Below are 16,977 nucleotides of genomic sequence, written 5' to 3'. Positions count from 1 at the left end.
GCCTTAACTCCATGTCTCTTGGAGGTCTGATGCTGCCAGATGATCCCCTGAGTTTTCACTCGTTTCTGTGAACATCTCCATATCCCCGTTCTTGAGTTGGGAAGGCATTACTGGCTAAATATCTCAGGCAAGCAGTGGTCAGAAGTAACATACTCGCTGTTCTCCTCTTTTCCCCTCCCAGGATGAAGACAACGGTGGCAGAGGTAAGGATTTCCTCATGGCCGATGTCCCTGTCACACTGTCTGTAGCCCCTGTCATGTGGATGCCTGCCAGTCCGCTTTCGATCGTGTAGCTGCGAGGATTGACTCGCAGGGTTTGTGAGTGATGGGCTTCACCGATAACAAGAAGAACTGGGACTCACCGATATTAAGAACCGGAGCCACACCGTTCCCCGGAACTTATCACCGACTCGTCACGGTGATTCGTCACGGTAATAAGGAGGCTGAAACTATTCAGGTGCCACTGAGTAGTCATGATATTGATGTGCCAGGCATTTTGCACCAGGCATCTTCGCTGTTTACAGGTTTTACTGTAGTTGACACTGTTTCTCCCCTTCTCTCCCACGGTGGGGGTGGGGGATGGGGGGTGGAATGGAGGCAGAAAAGTCTGTTGTACTTCGACAGTTAAGCTTTGGGTTAAAAATGGGCAAAAAAAAAAATCCACATCTGTTCAAATATTTGTTTTCATCTTAAGTGGAATTCCCTGCTGGAGATTTGCAGATTCGAGGTTTTGTTCAGCAGCGGAGGAAGTGGTCACAAAGGCAGCAGAAATTCCCTGGCAGACCCCTGGGGATGACACAGAGCCCCCTTCACTCGCAGAGCTGGGTGTGATTCGGCCCAAAGGGTGGTGCTTTTCAAACCGGGGCTCCCATGCATTTATTTATTTTGTTCAAGCCTCCTGGAGGAGGCTTGATCTGCAAATAAAATGCAGAAATATTCCCTAGTCATTGGTAGCTGGCATGCTTTGTGCATTTTTAGAGGACTAGTGACCTGAGATGCTGTGGAGGTGTTCAGTCATTCATTCAGTCATTCATTCAGTCATTCAGTCATTCATTCAGTCATTCATTATCGTTTAATAATGACATACCGGATAAACTTTTGAAACACTGGTATGCCTGTAATTTGGTCTTGTATTTCACAGGCTGGTCTTGGGCTCATGTGATTCACTAGGAACGGGCGCTACCCCCCCAGGCCAGGACGGGGGTGGTAGTTGGTAGGCACTGGCGGATGTACTGAGCGTTTGGTGCCAGCTTGGCCACGGGTGAAGTCACACGGACACTGGTGGCCTCGTTCCACCAGGCAGCCATGGGAACATCCTGTTCCCGATGGTCCCCGCGAACTCTTACCCGGCACGCGGCATCTCGCTGCCGAATGTCGCCGGTCAACGCCGTGTCTTTGTGAGGGTGCTGGATTGGCCCTGGTTAATTTCCGCTCGTCTCAGAAGCAGCAGGGAGTCGATTTGAGGGGAAGTGGAGTTTCAGGCAGTGGAGAGCGTATTGGTTAAGGTACCTGTCCGATGTGGCCTCGGGTTTCGTGCCAGGACCTCTCGCGTATGTCACTAAGGCCAGTCTGGCCTTGCGTAGGGCGGAGATAATAATGTCCATTTCGTAGCACTTGCAGTGGAGCTGGCTGGAGTGAAAAGAGAGAAATGCTAAGGAATGCGGCCTCTTGCGTAACAGGCCGGCTCATAAAATGCGTGGGCCACGGCCCGAGCCAGCCCTGTGGAATAACATTATCGAAGGCAAAACAACACACACGCCCCGGCCCACACAAATTGCCTAGCCTCGTTGGCGGACAGGGGCTGCGCCAAGACCAGGACTATGGGAGAGCTTGTCTGTTTAAGTAGCCTAGCCGTGCTAAGACGCAAACCGGATTGACTGCTGAATGCTAAATGTGTTTAGCATAGCCTAGCTGAAGGCAGTCAGCTGGGGCAAATGCTAAATAGCGAAGTTAAATGGCATTTCGGGTAACGAGTTTCTATTACAGATGATTTATTTTTTTGGTACCTTATTCCTCAGCTGCTTCAGAAATATAGCATTTCAGTGACTCTTCTTTAGTGGCTACCCTGCGGATGTTTGGAGCAGTACATCCTGGTACTCTCATTCAATAGGGTTCATTTACAGCCCTGTCCAGCGCCTGAACGCAATGACGGAGCGATCTCGATGGTTGGTTGTTCATGCCATTAGCGAGCCGTCACCTGTTGGTACCCTGACAGTAGCTGGGGAGACCCACCACAGCTGGACTAGTTAGGGAACTCGCTCCTCTGTGATCTGCAGCCTCGGCCCCCCCCTTCTGCCCTTCCGAGTCGCTGGCTGCCGTGGTGCCATTGCTGGTCCTCAGCCTGACTGCCCTCCGAGGGTGTTTCACGTTGGCAGAACATCTGCGAAAAGCGGGGAATAGAGTGCCGTCTGTTTCCTCGAAATATTCAGAAATAGTTGGGGTTTCCCGCATCCCTCTCCCCCCCTCCTTTAAATCTCTCCCAGAGTATGTATCCGTTTGCCCTTGTTCTGAGAGGGAGACGTCTTACACGGTCAGATGAGAGCCTCAGGCATGTGCCCATATCAATGGAGATAAAAGGCACAGTGTTCATCAGCCGCAAGGGGCTGCGCCAGCTATGGGTGTACAGGATGTTTATCCATGGGGGCCCAACTTGCGAAAGGTCTCTTGGCTGCCCTCTAGTGGACAATAGTGTGAACAGCAGCATAGTTTGTTCCGGCAGGTCTAGATTAGTTGCAGTGACCATTGTCCCTCCTCATGGATGCTTGGAAGCCTCTCCTAGAGTGATTTCTTATGGGCCACATGCAGATGGAGATTACCTGCAAGGTTAAAGATTCCAGTTTGAATCCCCTTTGCTTTGGGTACTAAACCAGGGCCGGAGTTCGTGCTGTGATTTGCAACTGGTTTCTTGTGGTGTGGCTTCTTGCAGCAGGAGGCTTGTAATCTTGTAATTACATTTCACAAAAATCTGGGAGAGCCATAAAACTGGACTTAATGTCATTTAAACATTTTCCAGTCTTCATATTTTGAGGAAGTTCAATTCATGTTTTTATAATTTGATGAATTGTGTTATATACACTATATGGAGAAAAGTATTGGGGCACCTGGCCATTACTCCTACAGGAGCTTTTATGACGTCCCATCCTAAATCCATAGGCATCAGTATGAAGTTTGTCCCCCGTTTGCAGCTATAACAGCTGCCACTCTTCTGGGAAGGCTGTCCACAAGTTTATGGATTGTGTCTTATCGGAACTTTTGGTCATTCATCCAGGAAAGCAATGATGTGAAGGCCTGGCTCACAATCTCCAATCAAGTTCATCCTAAAAGTGTTTGGGGTTGAGGTCAGGGTTCAGTACAGGCCGGTCAAGTTCTTCCACACCAAACTCCCACAAAATCGGAAGCATAGAATTTTCCAAAGTGCCTTGGTATGCTCCAGCATTGAGTTCCCTTCACTGGAACTAAGGGGCCGAACCCAACCCCTGAAAAACAACCCCAAACCATTATCCCTCCTCCACCAAACTGTACAGTTGGCACAATGCAGTCAGGCAGGTAACGTTCTCCTGGTATCTGCCAAACCCAGACTTATTCATCAGACTGCCAGAGAAGCGTGATTCGTCACTCTGCAGAACACGTTTCCACTGCTCCAGAGTCCAGTGGCACTTTACACCACCCCATCTGACGCTTGGCATTGCGCTTGGTGATGTGAGCCTTGCATGCAGCCGCTCGGCCATGGAAGCCCATTCCGTGAAGCTCTCAGTGCAGCTTTTTATGCTGTAGTTAATGCCAGAGGAACTTTGAAACTCTACAGTTATTGAGTTAACCTAGTGCTGGTGACTTTTACACACTTTGAACCTTTGTTTCTAAATGCTCCCACTTTGCAGTAATACCACTTACAGTTGACAGTGGAGTGTCTAGCAGAGAAGAAGTTTCACTTGAATTCACTGAGCTCTTCAGAACCACGTGTTTTAAAGCTGACTGCATGGCTCGGGGCTTTTATACACCTGTGACGATGGGTCTGAATGAAATCCTTGAATTCAGTGATTAAGCCTGATGCTGAGCTGTTGCATACTCTGAAGCTTAAAAACCGGACGCAGTTTGCTAGTTGTACGTCAGTTTCAACAAGTCGATCATTTTAGATGTGTGTTGTGTTGTGCATTGCTGCCATCTTTTGGCGGTTGTAGGTACTGCGTGACCCTACGCAACGATAAGGTGGAGCTGAGCTAAAGGTAGGAAAGGGCTGAAAAGGAGTGATGTGATGAGTTTGTTATTGTAGCCAGCATGTGCCCTGAATGCCCACAGAGCTATTTCATTACCTCAAATTCACTCTCTTATTGGTTAGTATGTTTGCTAGAATCTGAGATGGTGCTGTATTGATTTCTGGAGGCAATGCAGGTATGATTTATTAAACTGAAAACTAACGATCAAATAACATTTTCCCCCCACTAAATCCTGTATTTTTCTCAGTCTTGTTAATCTAATTTAACAGTAGACCTTTGAATTAACCTTAATTTTAATCATTAATAGCCACAGAATGTGTCCCCCCCCCCCCCCGCCATAGACTTTCGTTAATCAGGCGCAAAGTGAGATTAATTCTTGGACTGCCTAGGCGCAAATGCGTAGTTCTGACCTAGGAGCTAATGTCTTAAGAGAGAGTTGGTATTGAAGTGTGGTGTAATAGCCAGTGTCCACCACCTGGGGCAGTGAAGTATCAGCTCACCTTTGAGTGAGGCGCTGTTGCATAATGTCACGGGTGCGTGTGGCACATGTGACTGTGTGTGCACACGCTGTGCTGAAATCCCTCGGCACACAGAAGGTCCTGCTTCTCTCTCCCAGCCGCCTGGCTCCTGGTGAGATGGAAGTTTAGCGGTAGTAGATAATGCCTGTGTGTTACCTCGGCAGCCATGTCAGAGATGTAACAGCCGACCAGTGTGTAATAATTTTTTTTAATTACGTGTTTTTAGGTATTTGTTGGAGACTTTAGGGACTTGCACGCACACTTGGAATTTTTCGCAGTTCCTGGTGTGGTTAGCAGCGTTAGCAAACCCCTCGCTTTCTCCTATTCAGCAAAGCTGTGAAGGAATGTGTGCCTCTGGGGGCGGGGGCGGGGGGGGGGGGGCGACATGCTAGCCTCACTAAGCTGACACTCTGTCCCGTTAAACGCAGAGCCTAATGGTGGGATTCAGGACATGTGTGGCACCTGTGCTCGCTCTCTCGCTCCCGAGAGGCTTCCACCCACCATTCGCCTTCAGATTTCTCTTGTCGCACAGTAGCTAACGAGCTCTTCTTCTTCTGTATTGTTAATATCATTTGTGCCACCTGCTGTGTGAGTGGAGCGATTCAGGCTGAGTGGCTTGCAGACCTGTGCTGTAGCGAAACCACATGTTTTTCAGTCTTGGCCTTTCCGTTGTCTGGTTAGCCTAGTTTCCCTTACAGAGGCATGTCCCACCGTTTTTTGGGTGGGGGTCTCCGTGTCCCCGTATATAGTCAGGCACAATGGACACTTGGGACTTGAACCAGTTAAATTTTAGTTAGGGGACGGTGTGTGGTTCAAGGGGTTAGGATGCTTGCCCTATGCTCAGAAGGTTGTAGGTTCGAATCCCAGTGTCAGCAGTGTGACTCCTGAATTTTTAATGTACCTTTCTTTAGTTAAAATCATTTTCTAAATAAATAAAATGCAAAGGTAAGTTCTAGTCCCTTAAGTACCCAGTGAGTCTCTCCGCCCCCTCGTTGACGAACCTGAGAGCTCGGGAACGTGCCTCCAGAGTGAAGCTTCTCAGATGAGTCAGCGGGGCTCTCACAGGAACAGAGGCTCATGCTCGCACACACCCACACACTGCTGCATTCCATTGCTCATGGACACATGCTTGACATGGTAGGTGAGCAATGAGTCGTCCAGGGTGAAGCTCATTCATTCATCTCTTACCTACTTCTTCATACTTATGGAGTGCGGGAGAGTGAAGTGTTTTTCCATGAGCTTAGCGAGAAGTCTGGGAGCGCCTCTGTTTCTGGGATGTGACTTGAGAAGGGGCTTTCCCTGGGCTGTGCCTTCCTGAAGTCAGCCTGAAATGAGCTGTGGGAGCATTGTGAGGGCCAACGGAGCCGCAGCGGCTCAGGAGAGTGAAGCTCTGCTACAGAGTCCAGATGATCGAACTCGCTATTAAACTGCCGTGGTGCCGCTCTCGTTGCCAGGGAGACAGCGGAGCAGGCTGGAACCCATGGACACCATCTTTGTCAAGCAGGTGAAGGAGGGAGGTCCTGCCCATGGAGCTGGACTCTGCACAGGTATTGGCTCGGGGGGGGGGGGGGGGGCAGGTTGGGTGCCACTGCCTTGGTCAGCTGTGAACAGCCTTTGATTTAATTGAATACTACGTGTCCATCATGAAAGATGCAACAATCTGCTTTGGGGCGGAAGATTCTCACTGTTTTCCTCTCCATTCTGTGTTTCCGGGGCGGGGGAGATCGGTATCACCCCCTCCTCTGCCCCGATCTGAACGACTGTCTGAATTGTGGCTCATACCACAGTGCAGCATGCAGATCAGCAGGGAAACGGCTTCAATCTGCGGTATTTAACGCCTGCCCCTACCCTCCTGTAGGGGACCGCATCGTCAAGGTGAATGGCGAGAGCATCATCGGGAAGACCTACTCGCAGGTGATTGCCCTCATCCAGAACAGGTGAGACGCCCTCCTACCTGCGGCTGTGTGTGCTGACTGAAGGTCCCCCTTTTTTAGGGGACTGCCACGTGTAACGGAGTGCTTAAGCAGTTGCATTTAAACCCCGGTGTGGTACCTAGCCGGGTTTTATATCAGTTTTTTTATGATTTGCCTGTTTTTGTGTGTTAACCGGTTTGCGAGTCTGTTAGCATCCAGTGTAATGCACATGCACCTGCACCGACCAAAATAATCAATCTGTTGGATGGAGCGGCCAGGGGCGCAGCTTGTCCTTCCTGGATTCTCTTGGCTTCTCAGGAAACTCTGGTGCTGTGAGATGGTAGCTCGGGCAGATGCCAGCCTTAATGACTAGTATAAAATGAAGAGGAACTTTCGTATTTTAATGGGCTTGTTTTCAGAAATGAAGTACAGTGCTGGGATCTCAGTCTGCAGGGAGTGCAGAGGCTGAGCTCTTTGGGGCTCATCCAGCTGTTGACAGCTTTTGATTCTAATTCCTATGTGAAAACTTTGTTTACCATTCATGCTCTTTATCTCCCCCTCTGTCATTCCTGCTTTCCTGTAAGTTATGATCCCAGTTATTACTCATGGTTGGTATTTCAGAGCTCTTTTGACCTCCAGGAGGTCATGCTATGAGGTTCCCTCACATGAGCAGGTGGGTGCGTGGTAGGGAGGGGGGCACGGCAGGGGCCGGGCTTGTCTGTAGATGGCTTGAGCCTTTAACTGTGGTGTTTTCCGGTTTTAGTGACGCCTCTCTGGAACTCTGTGTAATGCCCAAAGATGAAGACATATTGCAGTTGGTAAGTAAAGCTCATTTACTCTCAGCTCTCTCACGACTTTTAAACCCTGTGAGAGTCTCCACAAGTTCCTCTTGTTGGGGAGGATCCAGCCTGTGTGTGACGTAGCAGGGCCATGTCCTCCCAGTCGAGAAAATGTGATATTGCTTTTATTTTGGGCAATATATTTGTGCTGGACAGAACAAGGCGAGTGAGACAAGCTGGCAAAGCTGTATGGGTGGTTTTTTTTGTCATTTTTTGAGTCTCTTGAATGGGTCACAGGCAGCCACAGTCATTGCGAGTTTATATGGAAGATTACATCATCAGGGCAGATGATCGAGCGAGAGTAGGAGGTGCTAGGAGGAGCAGTGAGGCTATAGAACCCACGTTTCTGGTCGCTATAACCTGATGGGGGAGAGAGACCCAAACTTACATGTATCTCAGGTACCTCGTTTCCACCAACACCAGGGCTGGAGCCTGTGCTTGGCTGGTTCTTGCTTGGTGTCTACTGAGAACCGGCCCACGTTTCCACTGCTTTCAGAAAGGCATGGAGTATAAATGTTCCGTATGCAGAAGTCAAAGTAAAGTACTGAGGCGAACAATCATCGTGTTTTTCAAAATTGTTCTGTTTGGAATATTGTTACTGTTGTGAGGCCAAATTGTTGTATTTTAACCTCACAATAAAATGAGGTCAACTGTCATGGCTGACTGCAAGAAAAGTACCTTTGTTTTTTGCTTTTAAAGACCCTGCAAGTTGCAAAGGCAGGTTTGCTTTCAATAATAACATTAAGCAGCATTTCACGGCAAATTCTTTGACAACAGGTATGTAATGTCATTTTTTATTTTTATTTTTTGAAAACCATTGACTTGACAGATGTAACCTCATTAGCATTAGCCACAATAATCCTTTATATGATGCTTTTAAAAGTATTTTTATTATTAATGGTATTAATGAAACAATTATTACAATCATTCTTCGTTTATCATGGTGGCCAGTCCCACTTCCACTGATGTTATGGTTCTAAGTTCTGAGGATAGGTTTTAGTGCTGTGCTTAAGCATTTTTTCCTGGTCCAGGGTCATTTTTTATTTTTTTTTGCGGTGGAAACGTACAGAACCAGTTCCACGTACAGCACCAGCACCACGTTGGTCGAAACGGGGTAAAGGGCACAGCAGTGGGCTTTCTCTCCCTGGGGCCCTGGCTAAGGAAAGCAGAAGGAGGACCGCTTGGGGGGGGAGGGGGCTGCACGTGCCTCTCTCTCACCGTTAGATTTGCCATATTCTATCTCAGTCTGTCTCTCTCTCTCTCTCGTCTGTCTGTCTACATCTTTCAGTCTCTGTCTCTCTCTGACTCTGACTTCAGAGTTGCATGAGGACGTGGTATGTTTTGTGTTCAAGTCAGCTCAACCCTGATATCTCTGGGATCACATGTCTATGGGATCCCACATAGCTGGGGGGGGGGCAGCTACTCTCAGCTTACAGTCGTCTCAATACGGAAGGAGAAGGAAAGGGGGTTGTACCGACTATGTCACTGGTTCCGTCATCTGAATGGGGGGCCGAGGCAGCACAGTGACCATGGGGGGGGCTCATGACGGGAGGTGGGCGGCTGCTCTTCCCGCTCACTCCCTCTCCCATCACCTCCTCACGTGTGACAGCTCTGCAAGCCCTCCACTCTGTTCTTTATTTATTCTCTCTCTCCCCCTCTCTCTCCCTCTCTCTCTCTCCTTCACTCTTCACGTATCTGCTCTCTCTCCCTCTCGCCGTCTGCCCTGCCTCTCTCTGCCCTCCCATCTGCAGATTTCCCGGGATATCACGGCACTGGTAAGGAGGAGGGAATCGCATGCCGTCTCGTGTCCGCTTTCAGCACGTTCCGGCCCGTTACCGCGGTGCCGCGGCCCGCCTGTCTCGGGTTTACCGTGAGCGGTTACGTAACGCCGCGTTGTTGTCACCCGCTGTGACCCCCCCAGGCGCCGTGCCTGCAGGATGCGTTCCTTGCGTGGCTGCGATTGCTCCAGATCGTAACTGTGCTCGTAGTGCCCCCCAGGCTCTATGCTGTTCCGGAAGGCATGCCGGTCTCAGAATTATGGGCATTTGGCAATGCAGCCGAGGCACTGATGCAAATAGAAAAGGAGTGCGTAAGCCTGGGGGGCTGGGCTGGGGTGGGGGGGGGGGAACCATGAGCCGCGACCGTGATTGGACGGCATAGGTGAAGTGCTGCAGAGAGAAGCCGAGCTGTGGCTCTCCTGCTGTCGTCATGCAGCATTATTTTCCTCGCTGTGTATCTTCATGTTCTCCTCGCCACCTGCTAGACAGGGATTTCATGTTTTTATTCATGCTTTAAATTGAGTGATTCTCATGGGGGGGGAGATGTACCAAGCTTGGAAAACTGAGCTGCCATTAATTGCCAGGTGTATGGGGAAAGCCCCCCCCACACACACACACGCACACACAGGTTTGTATCTCCTGCACTCGGAGTAGACAGGTGGGCCGATATTCTTCCGTCGTGGGGGGCTTTTTATTTTTACTCTGGGTGAATGCCCCCGCTTCGCTTTCGCTACTGCCTGCCATTTGTTAGCATGTTAGTGCTTGTCATGTGGTCACCTACCCTGTTCCCTGTGTTGGTTCATTGTGGGATCCCCCCCGTTTCATGTTAAGCTGGTGTTGCATGCTGTTCATACTGTTGGCTTTTGTTTTTTTTCCATGACTGGTGATTGATGGCTAATGACATTCAGTCTCTTCTGCGGAATCCTCCACTGTTTTCCTCATTTGATTCTGTGTTCCTTCACACTTTTCGCCAAGTGTTTTCGGGCTCTGCGTGTCCTCCTCTGGGGTCTCTTCTCTAGCACTGACTTCCATATTCCCTCTTGACAGGCATATTCTCAGGATGCTTACCTTAAAGGAAACGACGCTTACAGTGGGAATGCCCGGAACATCCCTGAACCCCCGCCGATATGTTACCCGAGGATAGACTGTATACCCCTGGGGATGGCCCAAACCCCTGAGCCGTCCTCGTCGGCTGAGACACCGCGGACTCCGGGGCAAGGGGTTCGAGGGGCATGGCTGGGGGCGTCCGTGGGCGGCCAGCCTGACCACGGGTACTGCATGGAGATCCCGGTCACGCCATCGCCCCCGCAATGCCCCAAGTCCCAAACGGTGGTGTGTGTGTGCAGCGAGAGCGTCCGGACACTTGCGGTTCCCTTGGACACCCGGGCACCTCGAGCAGGTCCCAGTCACCGGACAGAGGAAAACCGGTACAGCCCAGCAGTGTCAGAGCACATCCTTGGCATGGCCAGGCCCATTGCATCACCCGCAGTGTCGCCCTCTGCTGGCGGACAGTCACAGCACCCCTCCCCCAGGTCATCGGACCCTTCCGTGTTTCCAATGGGGAGCAGGACCGTTGGACTCTCCCCAAGCCGCCCCGACCCACACACAGTGACCCCCCGGTCCTCTACAATGACATCCATGGACCCCTCGCCTGTGGCATCCAATCACTGTTCACCCTCGTCTCCTGCTTCCTCCACCACCTCCCCCGCTGCCCATCAGAACATAGACTGGCGCAACTACACCACATACAAGGAGTACATGGACACCAAGCGCTTATACATGTATGGCTGCCGCACCATCCAGGAGCGCCTGGATAGCCTGCGGGCCGCCTCCCAGACAGGGGCTGAGCATAAGCCACGTGCCTCCAGTGTCTCCCAGGTCCGCCGGAGGAGCACGTCACATGACCGGGCCCCCCAGAGCACCGTAACGCCACCCCCACCACGCAGCGCATCTCAGGAGCGCCTTGGGGGCCCAGAACGGACGACCCTTGTCAAAGAGTGGCCCCGCAGTGCCTCCCAGGATGCCCTGGCCTCCACTCCCCCTTGGCCAGCCAAGCCGCGGGCAAGATCCTGTGACTATCTGGGTCGGGAGGGCTTCACCTCTGGCCGGGATCGGCAGGGGTTGAGCCCGATAGAGCCCGAGGACAAGCCCCCCTGTTTCCGCGAGGCTGCCTCAGCTGGCAGGCAGCCCTCATCAGCGCGGTCTTTGGGCGCAGCCCACCGGACGCCGCCGGTGTATGGCTCTGACAGCCGGCTGGGTGCGGCCAGCTTTCGGAACTCGCCCCTTGCCCTGTCCTTTGCCAGGCCCCCCCGTCTGCCATTGACCAGCTCCACCCTGGCCCAGTCTCCCACAACGAGCAGTTATGCACTGCCTCTAGCCAGTCACCTGTCAGAGGCTCGAAGCAGAGCGCTGAGCCTGCGTGAGCTGACCTCCAGCACCCGTACTTATTCTGTACCTGCCATGACCTCTGCACAGCAGGACAAAAGCCCGCTGGTGGCGTCCCCCAGTAACGGCCCCGCCCCCCAGCCAGCAGCCAATGGGCAAAGCCCGGTGGAAGGGGAGGGAACCCCGGTGGTGGACAGCGTGGTCTTAAGGAAGAAGCCCACGCCCGGCGGACTGCATCCACTTCGGCACCCATCCTACATCCTGGCGGTGAATGAGCCGGATGGCGAACTGTCTCCTAGTGCCACCTGTTGGCTGCCGAATGACGCGCGCCGGGAGGTTCACATGAAGCGCCTGGGTGAGCAGCGCAAAGCCTCCAACTCCAGTAACCTGGGCGACTCCCTGGACTCCATTCCCTTCATAGGTAGGATCTTGTTAATGTGTCGCCATGGCAGCCATGTGCTCATGATGGGTGAGGGTGGGAAATAGCTACCTGGAAGGAGAGTGACAGGGTGGGCAGGGTATAGCTAGCCAAAGTCAGGTGCACATTGTTTACCTGGAGTAGAGAATAAAATTTGTGGCATCCTGGGTAATGGAAGCTCATGGGAGTTTTATATATACAAAAGTGTTTTGAGGGTAGAATGACAAACGACTAGAGAAGGTGGGACCAAGCAATCAGATATCTCGGCCCCACCTCCTCTAGTTGTTTAGGCCCACCTCCTCTACAATGTGATTGGTTATCTCTCTGAACCAGTCTTTATGTTACGTGAGGCTTCAGTGGCCTGACGTCATCATGCTTCTTCATTGCATCATGGAGGTTGCTGCAGTGTCGGTTTTTACTCTTCGTTTTGTGAATCCCAATTTTCCCTCACTGTCAACTTTCACATTCAGACTCTCTCCCGACATTCTGATGTAAATCAGCACATGAACACATCGGCACATTTGTACCTGCATGTGTCCTCTTGCCTGTGTAGACCAGCATCACAGGTGTGGAACTAGGGTGACCTGGTCTCGGTCATGTGACCTGGTCTAAATGGATAGGGGGGTAGAAAGACGGGTTCACCGAAGTCAGGGAGTCCAGATGGTATCTTTCTGCGCCTGGAGCGACCCAGCGAAGTGACGTCGGCGCCTGTTTCCCGTTAGCCTATCAGGTATTTGCCAGCCTATCAGGTATTTGCCAGCCTATCAGGTATTTGCCAGCCTATCAGGTATTTGCCAGCCTATCAGGTATTTGCCAGCCTATCAGGTATTTGCCATCCCCTCATATCTTCACCAATGACTGGGAGTGGGGGGGCAGGGGCGCCACAGCGAGTCACCTCACGTCTAGACGCTGACTCACCCCGGAACGACCCCCCACCCCACCCCCTGCTCTCTGAATTGTCTTACTGGGCGTGTCTGTCAGGTGTAACTGCAATGCTCTTAGGTTGCTTATTAATAAATAATAACTTTAAATCTGCTACTGCAGTTTGTAATATTTGAAAAATTGAAATTTAATGCATATAATATATGCATTAAAGCACTGCGGTTTAATAAGAGAACTTGTGTCCCCCCAAGCCTGCAATGTTACGTTTTTAGGGCTGGCATTTTAAGTAGGACGCAGCTGGAGTCTTGTCTTCTGCGGTGTCCTTCGGAGTGCCGGCCTCATCACGCTCCGTCCCACATTCGCCTGTTTTCTCGTGCCCCTTCCTGCTGCCCTGTAACTGTGCGGAGGGGCGCTCTCCCTGTTTATGGGCGGTCCTACCCGACACCTCTAGGGGGCATCGAGCTCTTAAAGGGAGCAGGCTGTGAGGGAGGTGACTGTATGTGTGGATTTTCCCACAGGGTCTGGACATGGGTTTTAAAAGCTGTACTTCACCCCGAAATCCAGCCCAGCAAAAAACTCGAGAGGTCATGAGAGAGCATTTATGAAACAGTCGTAAGAGATGCGTTTGGAAATGTTAACACAGCGGCGTCTCTGCAAGGTCTGTTTTTAGGTTTTCCCTCAAAAATGTCTGCACTGGGAGGAAACACACACACACACACGCATGCACGTACACATGCGCACACACACATGCACACACACGCATGCACATACACACACACATGCACACATACAGACACGCATGCACGTACACACACACATGCGCACACACACATGCACACACACGCATGCGCACACACACACACGTACACATGCACACACACACACACACAGCCTGGTTATTATTCTTATTCATTGGTTAGTCAGTTATTCTTTTCAACATTAAGAATGGGGGGGGGGGGTGTCGTGCCTTGATGCTAGTGGAATCCCCCCTGTGTAGTTCATCACTGGGGCACCCCTGTTATACTGAGACACTATCCATGCTTGAATCTTTGGCAGAGTCAAGTGTCCAATTAGACCCCCCCCCCCCGATGCAGTCTGTTTCCTTTGGTGGAGATGGATGGTGGTGTGGCTCAGGGCTACAAACACGGCATCCATATATGTGTGTGTGTGTGTGTGTGTGTGTGTGTGTGTGTGTGTGTGTGTGTGTATGGGGGGGGGGGGGGGTAAACAGGCTTCTGTTTGCTCCAGCAACCCGGCATCAATGGGGTCGCAGACCTTCTGGAGGGTTCCGTTGCCACTGCTGGAGTCATTTAGGCCATGCCGCTCGCAGAGAGGCTGCACCCGCTGGCGGCCGCAGGGCCGGCATGGCTGTGGTGGTCCGGTCCAGCCGCCTGGCTTAGAGGAGCCACCCGCTGTCCAGTCTGCCCTGACTGCGAGGGCCTGTGTCAGCCCATGGAGGTGGCCTCTGGTGGGTGAAGCTGCTCGTTCCGTCTCTGACGGCGTTTGTATTTGTGGGGGGTGGGGAACGTCAACCAACGCGGAGAAATGTATGCTGCCTGGCTTTGATTGCAGCATCCTTGTTGCCAGGTGACTTAGGCATCATTTTCAAGGTTTCCCCTAAGTTGAGATATATTTTCTGGAAACTGCCGTTGCATTCCCGGTATTCCGACAATAATATGACATCATATGTTCCTAGTGACCCCAGTTTGTTTCTGTTTTCCAACACGCTTCATCCATTATTCCCGCTAATCCATCCTGGAGCAGTCAGGGCTGGCTGCCTCATAATGTAAAGCAGTGATCTGATTATTTTTTGTATTCTTGCTTGGTATAAATATAAATTCTCTATGGTGCAGCTCTGCCTCCTCAGCAGCACTCGGTTTGAGTGTCAGTTCATTTTCTTGAGTAACTTGGCCCTAAATTAGCGGAACAGTGTAAAGTGTGGGTGTTTTTCAGGGGAGCGGCTTTTAGCTTTCAGCCCTATGTCCGCTCCCCCCTCCCCCCTCCCCGTCTGCAACGCTGACACGACACTCATCTCAGAATTGCTCCGGACGTTTCTGTTTAGTGTCTGGGATCGAACCAGCTGCATGGTGTTTAGTTTTCTGTTACTGTGAGTCAGTTTTCCAGGCTTCGCTCGTGCTGTGGTCAGATGTGGTGATGCAGTGAGCGATCCGAGAGATCACATCATCTTCTGTGTCCGTGTGATCCAGCCGTCCTTCTGCCTCGCTGCCGATTGGCTGATCATCTCCCAGTATTTGCTCCATGTCTCTCTGTATCGTCCAGTAAAACGTTACACGCTGGCCCAACGCTTAAAGGTTAAGATGATTGCGTGGTGTCTCTGACGCCAGTTCTCAGGAAATCTGTCGTTAGTTGTTAACGACACGGCAGTGAGCCTTTCACCAGTCACAAGTGTTTGCTTAATCCACTGATGCAAGTAGTCGCTGACAGAATCCATTCATCGCCTCTTAAAATCGAGTTAGTTGTTCATTTTAACAGTTTTTCTGTATTTCATTGTAGCTGTGGTTTAATAGCAGAATGAATTTCAGGTGCCATGTTCAGACACATAATCTCATAACCTGCTGCATGATCCCCGAACCTCTGGGAGGAGTCATCCCTCACTCCCTTCTCGCTGGTTTACACACGCCTGTCGTTCATTTCCAGACGAGCCGTCCAGCCCAAGCGCCGACCACGACGCACTGCACATTCCAGCCTCGGCCGTCATATCTGTGACTCCAACCATCACCATGGTCCCCCCTAGCCCCACCTCCCCGACTCCTGTCATTCGCCGGCAGCTGTCACATGACCAAGGTGAAGCCCGAAGGATTTTGATGCCGGTCGTGGTGCTTTTGTCTCGTTTTGATGCTTACTGTCTTGTGAGAACCACATAGCTGAATGTCTAAAAGAAACAACTTATTTAAAAATTGCACGTAAAACCTCCTATTACACAATTTACCCCATCCTTTGTGGCGCTTAGCTATTAGCTAGTGATGTTGGTCAACAATCATCCTAATGTGACCCAACAACAAAGACTGCAGCTCAAGTTAATCACCTTCATCCTTAATGCTCAGCTGGCTGTATTACATTCAATACTGTGGTGTATATAGCGCCTTTCCCCAATGATCTTGACATCCTTCAGCAACAGCAACTAGTGTTAGTTGTTTTCATGTCGTCTTCGTGACCAGATGCCCGTAGCTCTCTGACCTCTTTCTCTCCCGTCCGTTCCTCCTCTTCTGAAGATTCTCTCCGCCTCACCATTTTGGAGTCGGACTGTGATGCCAAGACTGAGCGCTCCAAGTCCTGCGATGAAGGGCTGGATAACTACAAAGAGGAAGGAAGAAGGTCGGTTCCCACCCTCCCCGGAATGCCTCATTTTCAAACCGAGAGTAATGCCAGGAGTTTTTAATGCTTTAATGTCCCCGTTTATAGGGGTTCATCCCTTAAGAGCATTGCGGGGCTAAGAGCTCTAAGGAAGGTGAGTATAAACTTTGGTTGTCCTCACAGATCAAACCATATGCGAATGTTGGGTTTCAGAATATCTTCTTTTGATCTAAGCTAAGAGTCCCAGATGGGAGGAGAATTAAATTTATTCAAGTTGTTATTGATTGTCTTGATTGTTTTGCAAAGTAAATTCCTGGTATGTAAAAGTACTTGGCGATGAATAAACAGTTTTACTTCTGAAGTAAACGATTCCGAGAGAGCCTTTTCTCAAAGTGCTCGCATGACTGCTTAGATGACAGACAGGTCCTCGGATGATTCCGGATCCCAGAAAGATTCCGCCTCTGAAGTCTTCAGCGATGCCACGAAGGAGGGCCTTCTCCACTTCCGGCAACTCGGCACTGACAAGAGCAAGGTAGTACTGCACCCAAAAACATAACATGACTAATAACTGCGAATACCTTCCTACCAGCAGAAAATAACTCCCAGCCCCCGCAGATATCGTTCAGATGTGGTTCGGCTTCACTTGTTTTCCGGGTGAGGGGCGCTGAGTAAGTCCCAGAGAAGATTACATTACAGATCCTGGCACAGTGTTAAGC

General features: G+C 50.9%; 1 protein-coding gene across 9 annotated transcripts in view; it reads left to right on the top strand.

Annotated features, from left to right (window-relative positions):
- The window catches only part of LOC125732318 (rho GTPase-activating protein 21-like), a 60,292-nt gene that overhangs the window by 30,625 nt on the left and 12,690 nt on the right, over positions 1 to 16,977 (top strand). For 7 of the 9 annotated variants that reach the window (XM_049005950.1, XM_049005951.1, XM_049005949.1 and 4 more), the window contains 10 exons: positions 182 to 203; positions 6,186 to 6,278; positions 6,590 to 6,668; positions 7,408 to 7,462; positions 9,235 to 9,258; positions 10,309 to 12,067; positions 15,605 to 15,751; positions 16,180 to 16,282; positions 16,370 to 16,415; positions 16,674 to 16,793. In XM_049005950.1, the coding sequence (XP_048861907.1) occupies positions 182 to 203; positions 6,186 to 6,278; positions 6,590 to 6,668; positions 7,408 to 7,462; positions 9,235 to 9,258; positions 10,309 to 12,067; positions 15,605 to 15,751; positions 16,180 to 16,282; positions 16,370 to 16,415; positions 16,674 to 16,793 (2,448 nt within the window). The remainder of the gene's footprint in view (positions 1 to 181; positions 204 to 6,185; positions 6,279 to 6,589; positions 6,669 to 7,407; positions 7,463 to 9,234; positions 9,259 to 10,308; positions 12,068 to 15,604; positions 15,752 to 16,179; positions 16,283 to 16,369; positions 16,416 to 16,673; positions 16,794 to 16,977) is intronic. The other 2 variants (XM_049005955.1, XM_049005948.1) reach the window with 1 other exon arrangement.

Source organism: Brienomyrus brachyistius, chromosome 1 (genome assembly GCF_023856365.1).
Source record: "Brienomyrus brachyistius isolate T26 chromosome 1, BBRACH_0.4, whole genome shotgun sequence".
In the NCBI taxonomy this organism is placed as follows: Eukaryota; Metazoa; Chordata; class Actinopteri; order Osteoglossiformes; family Mormyridae; genus Brienomyrus; species Brienomyrus brachyistius.
The sequence above is the reverse complement of the archived record's forward strand: the minus strand, read 5'-3'. Positions and strand labels throughout refer to the sequence as shown.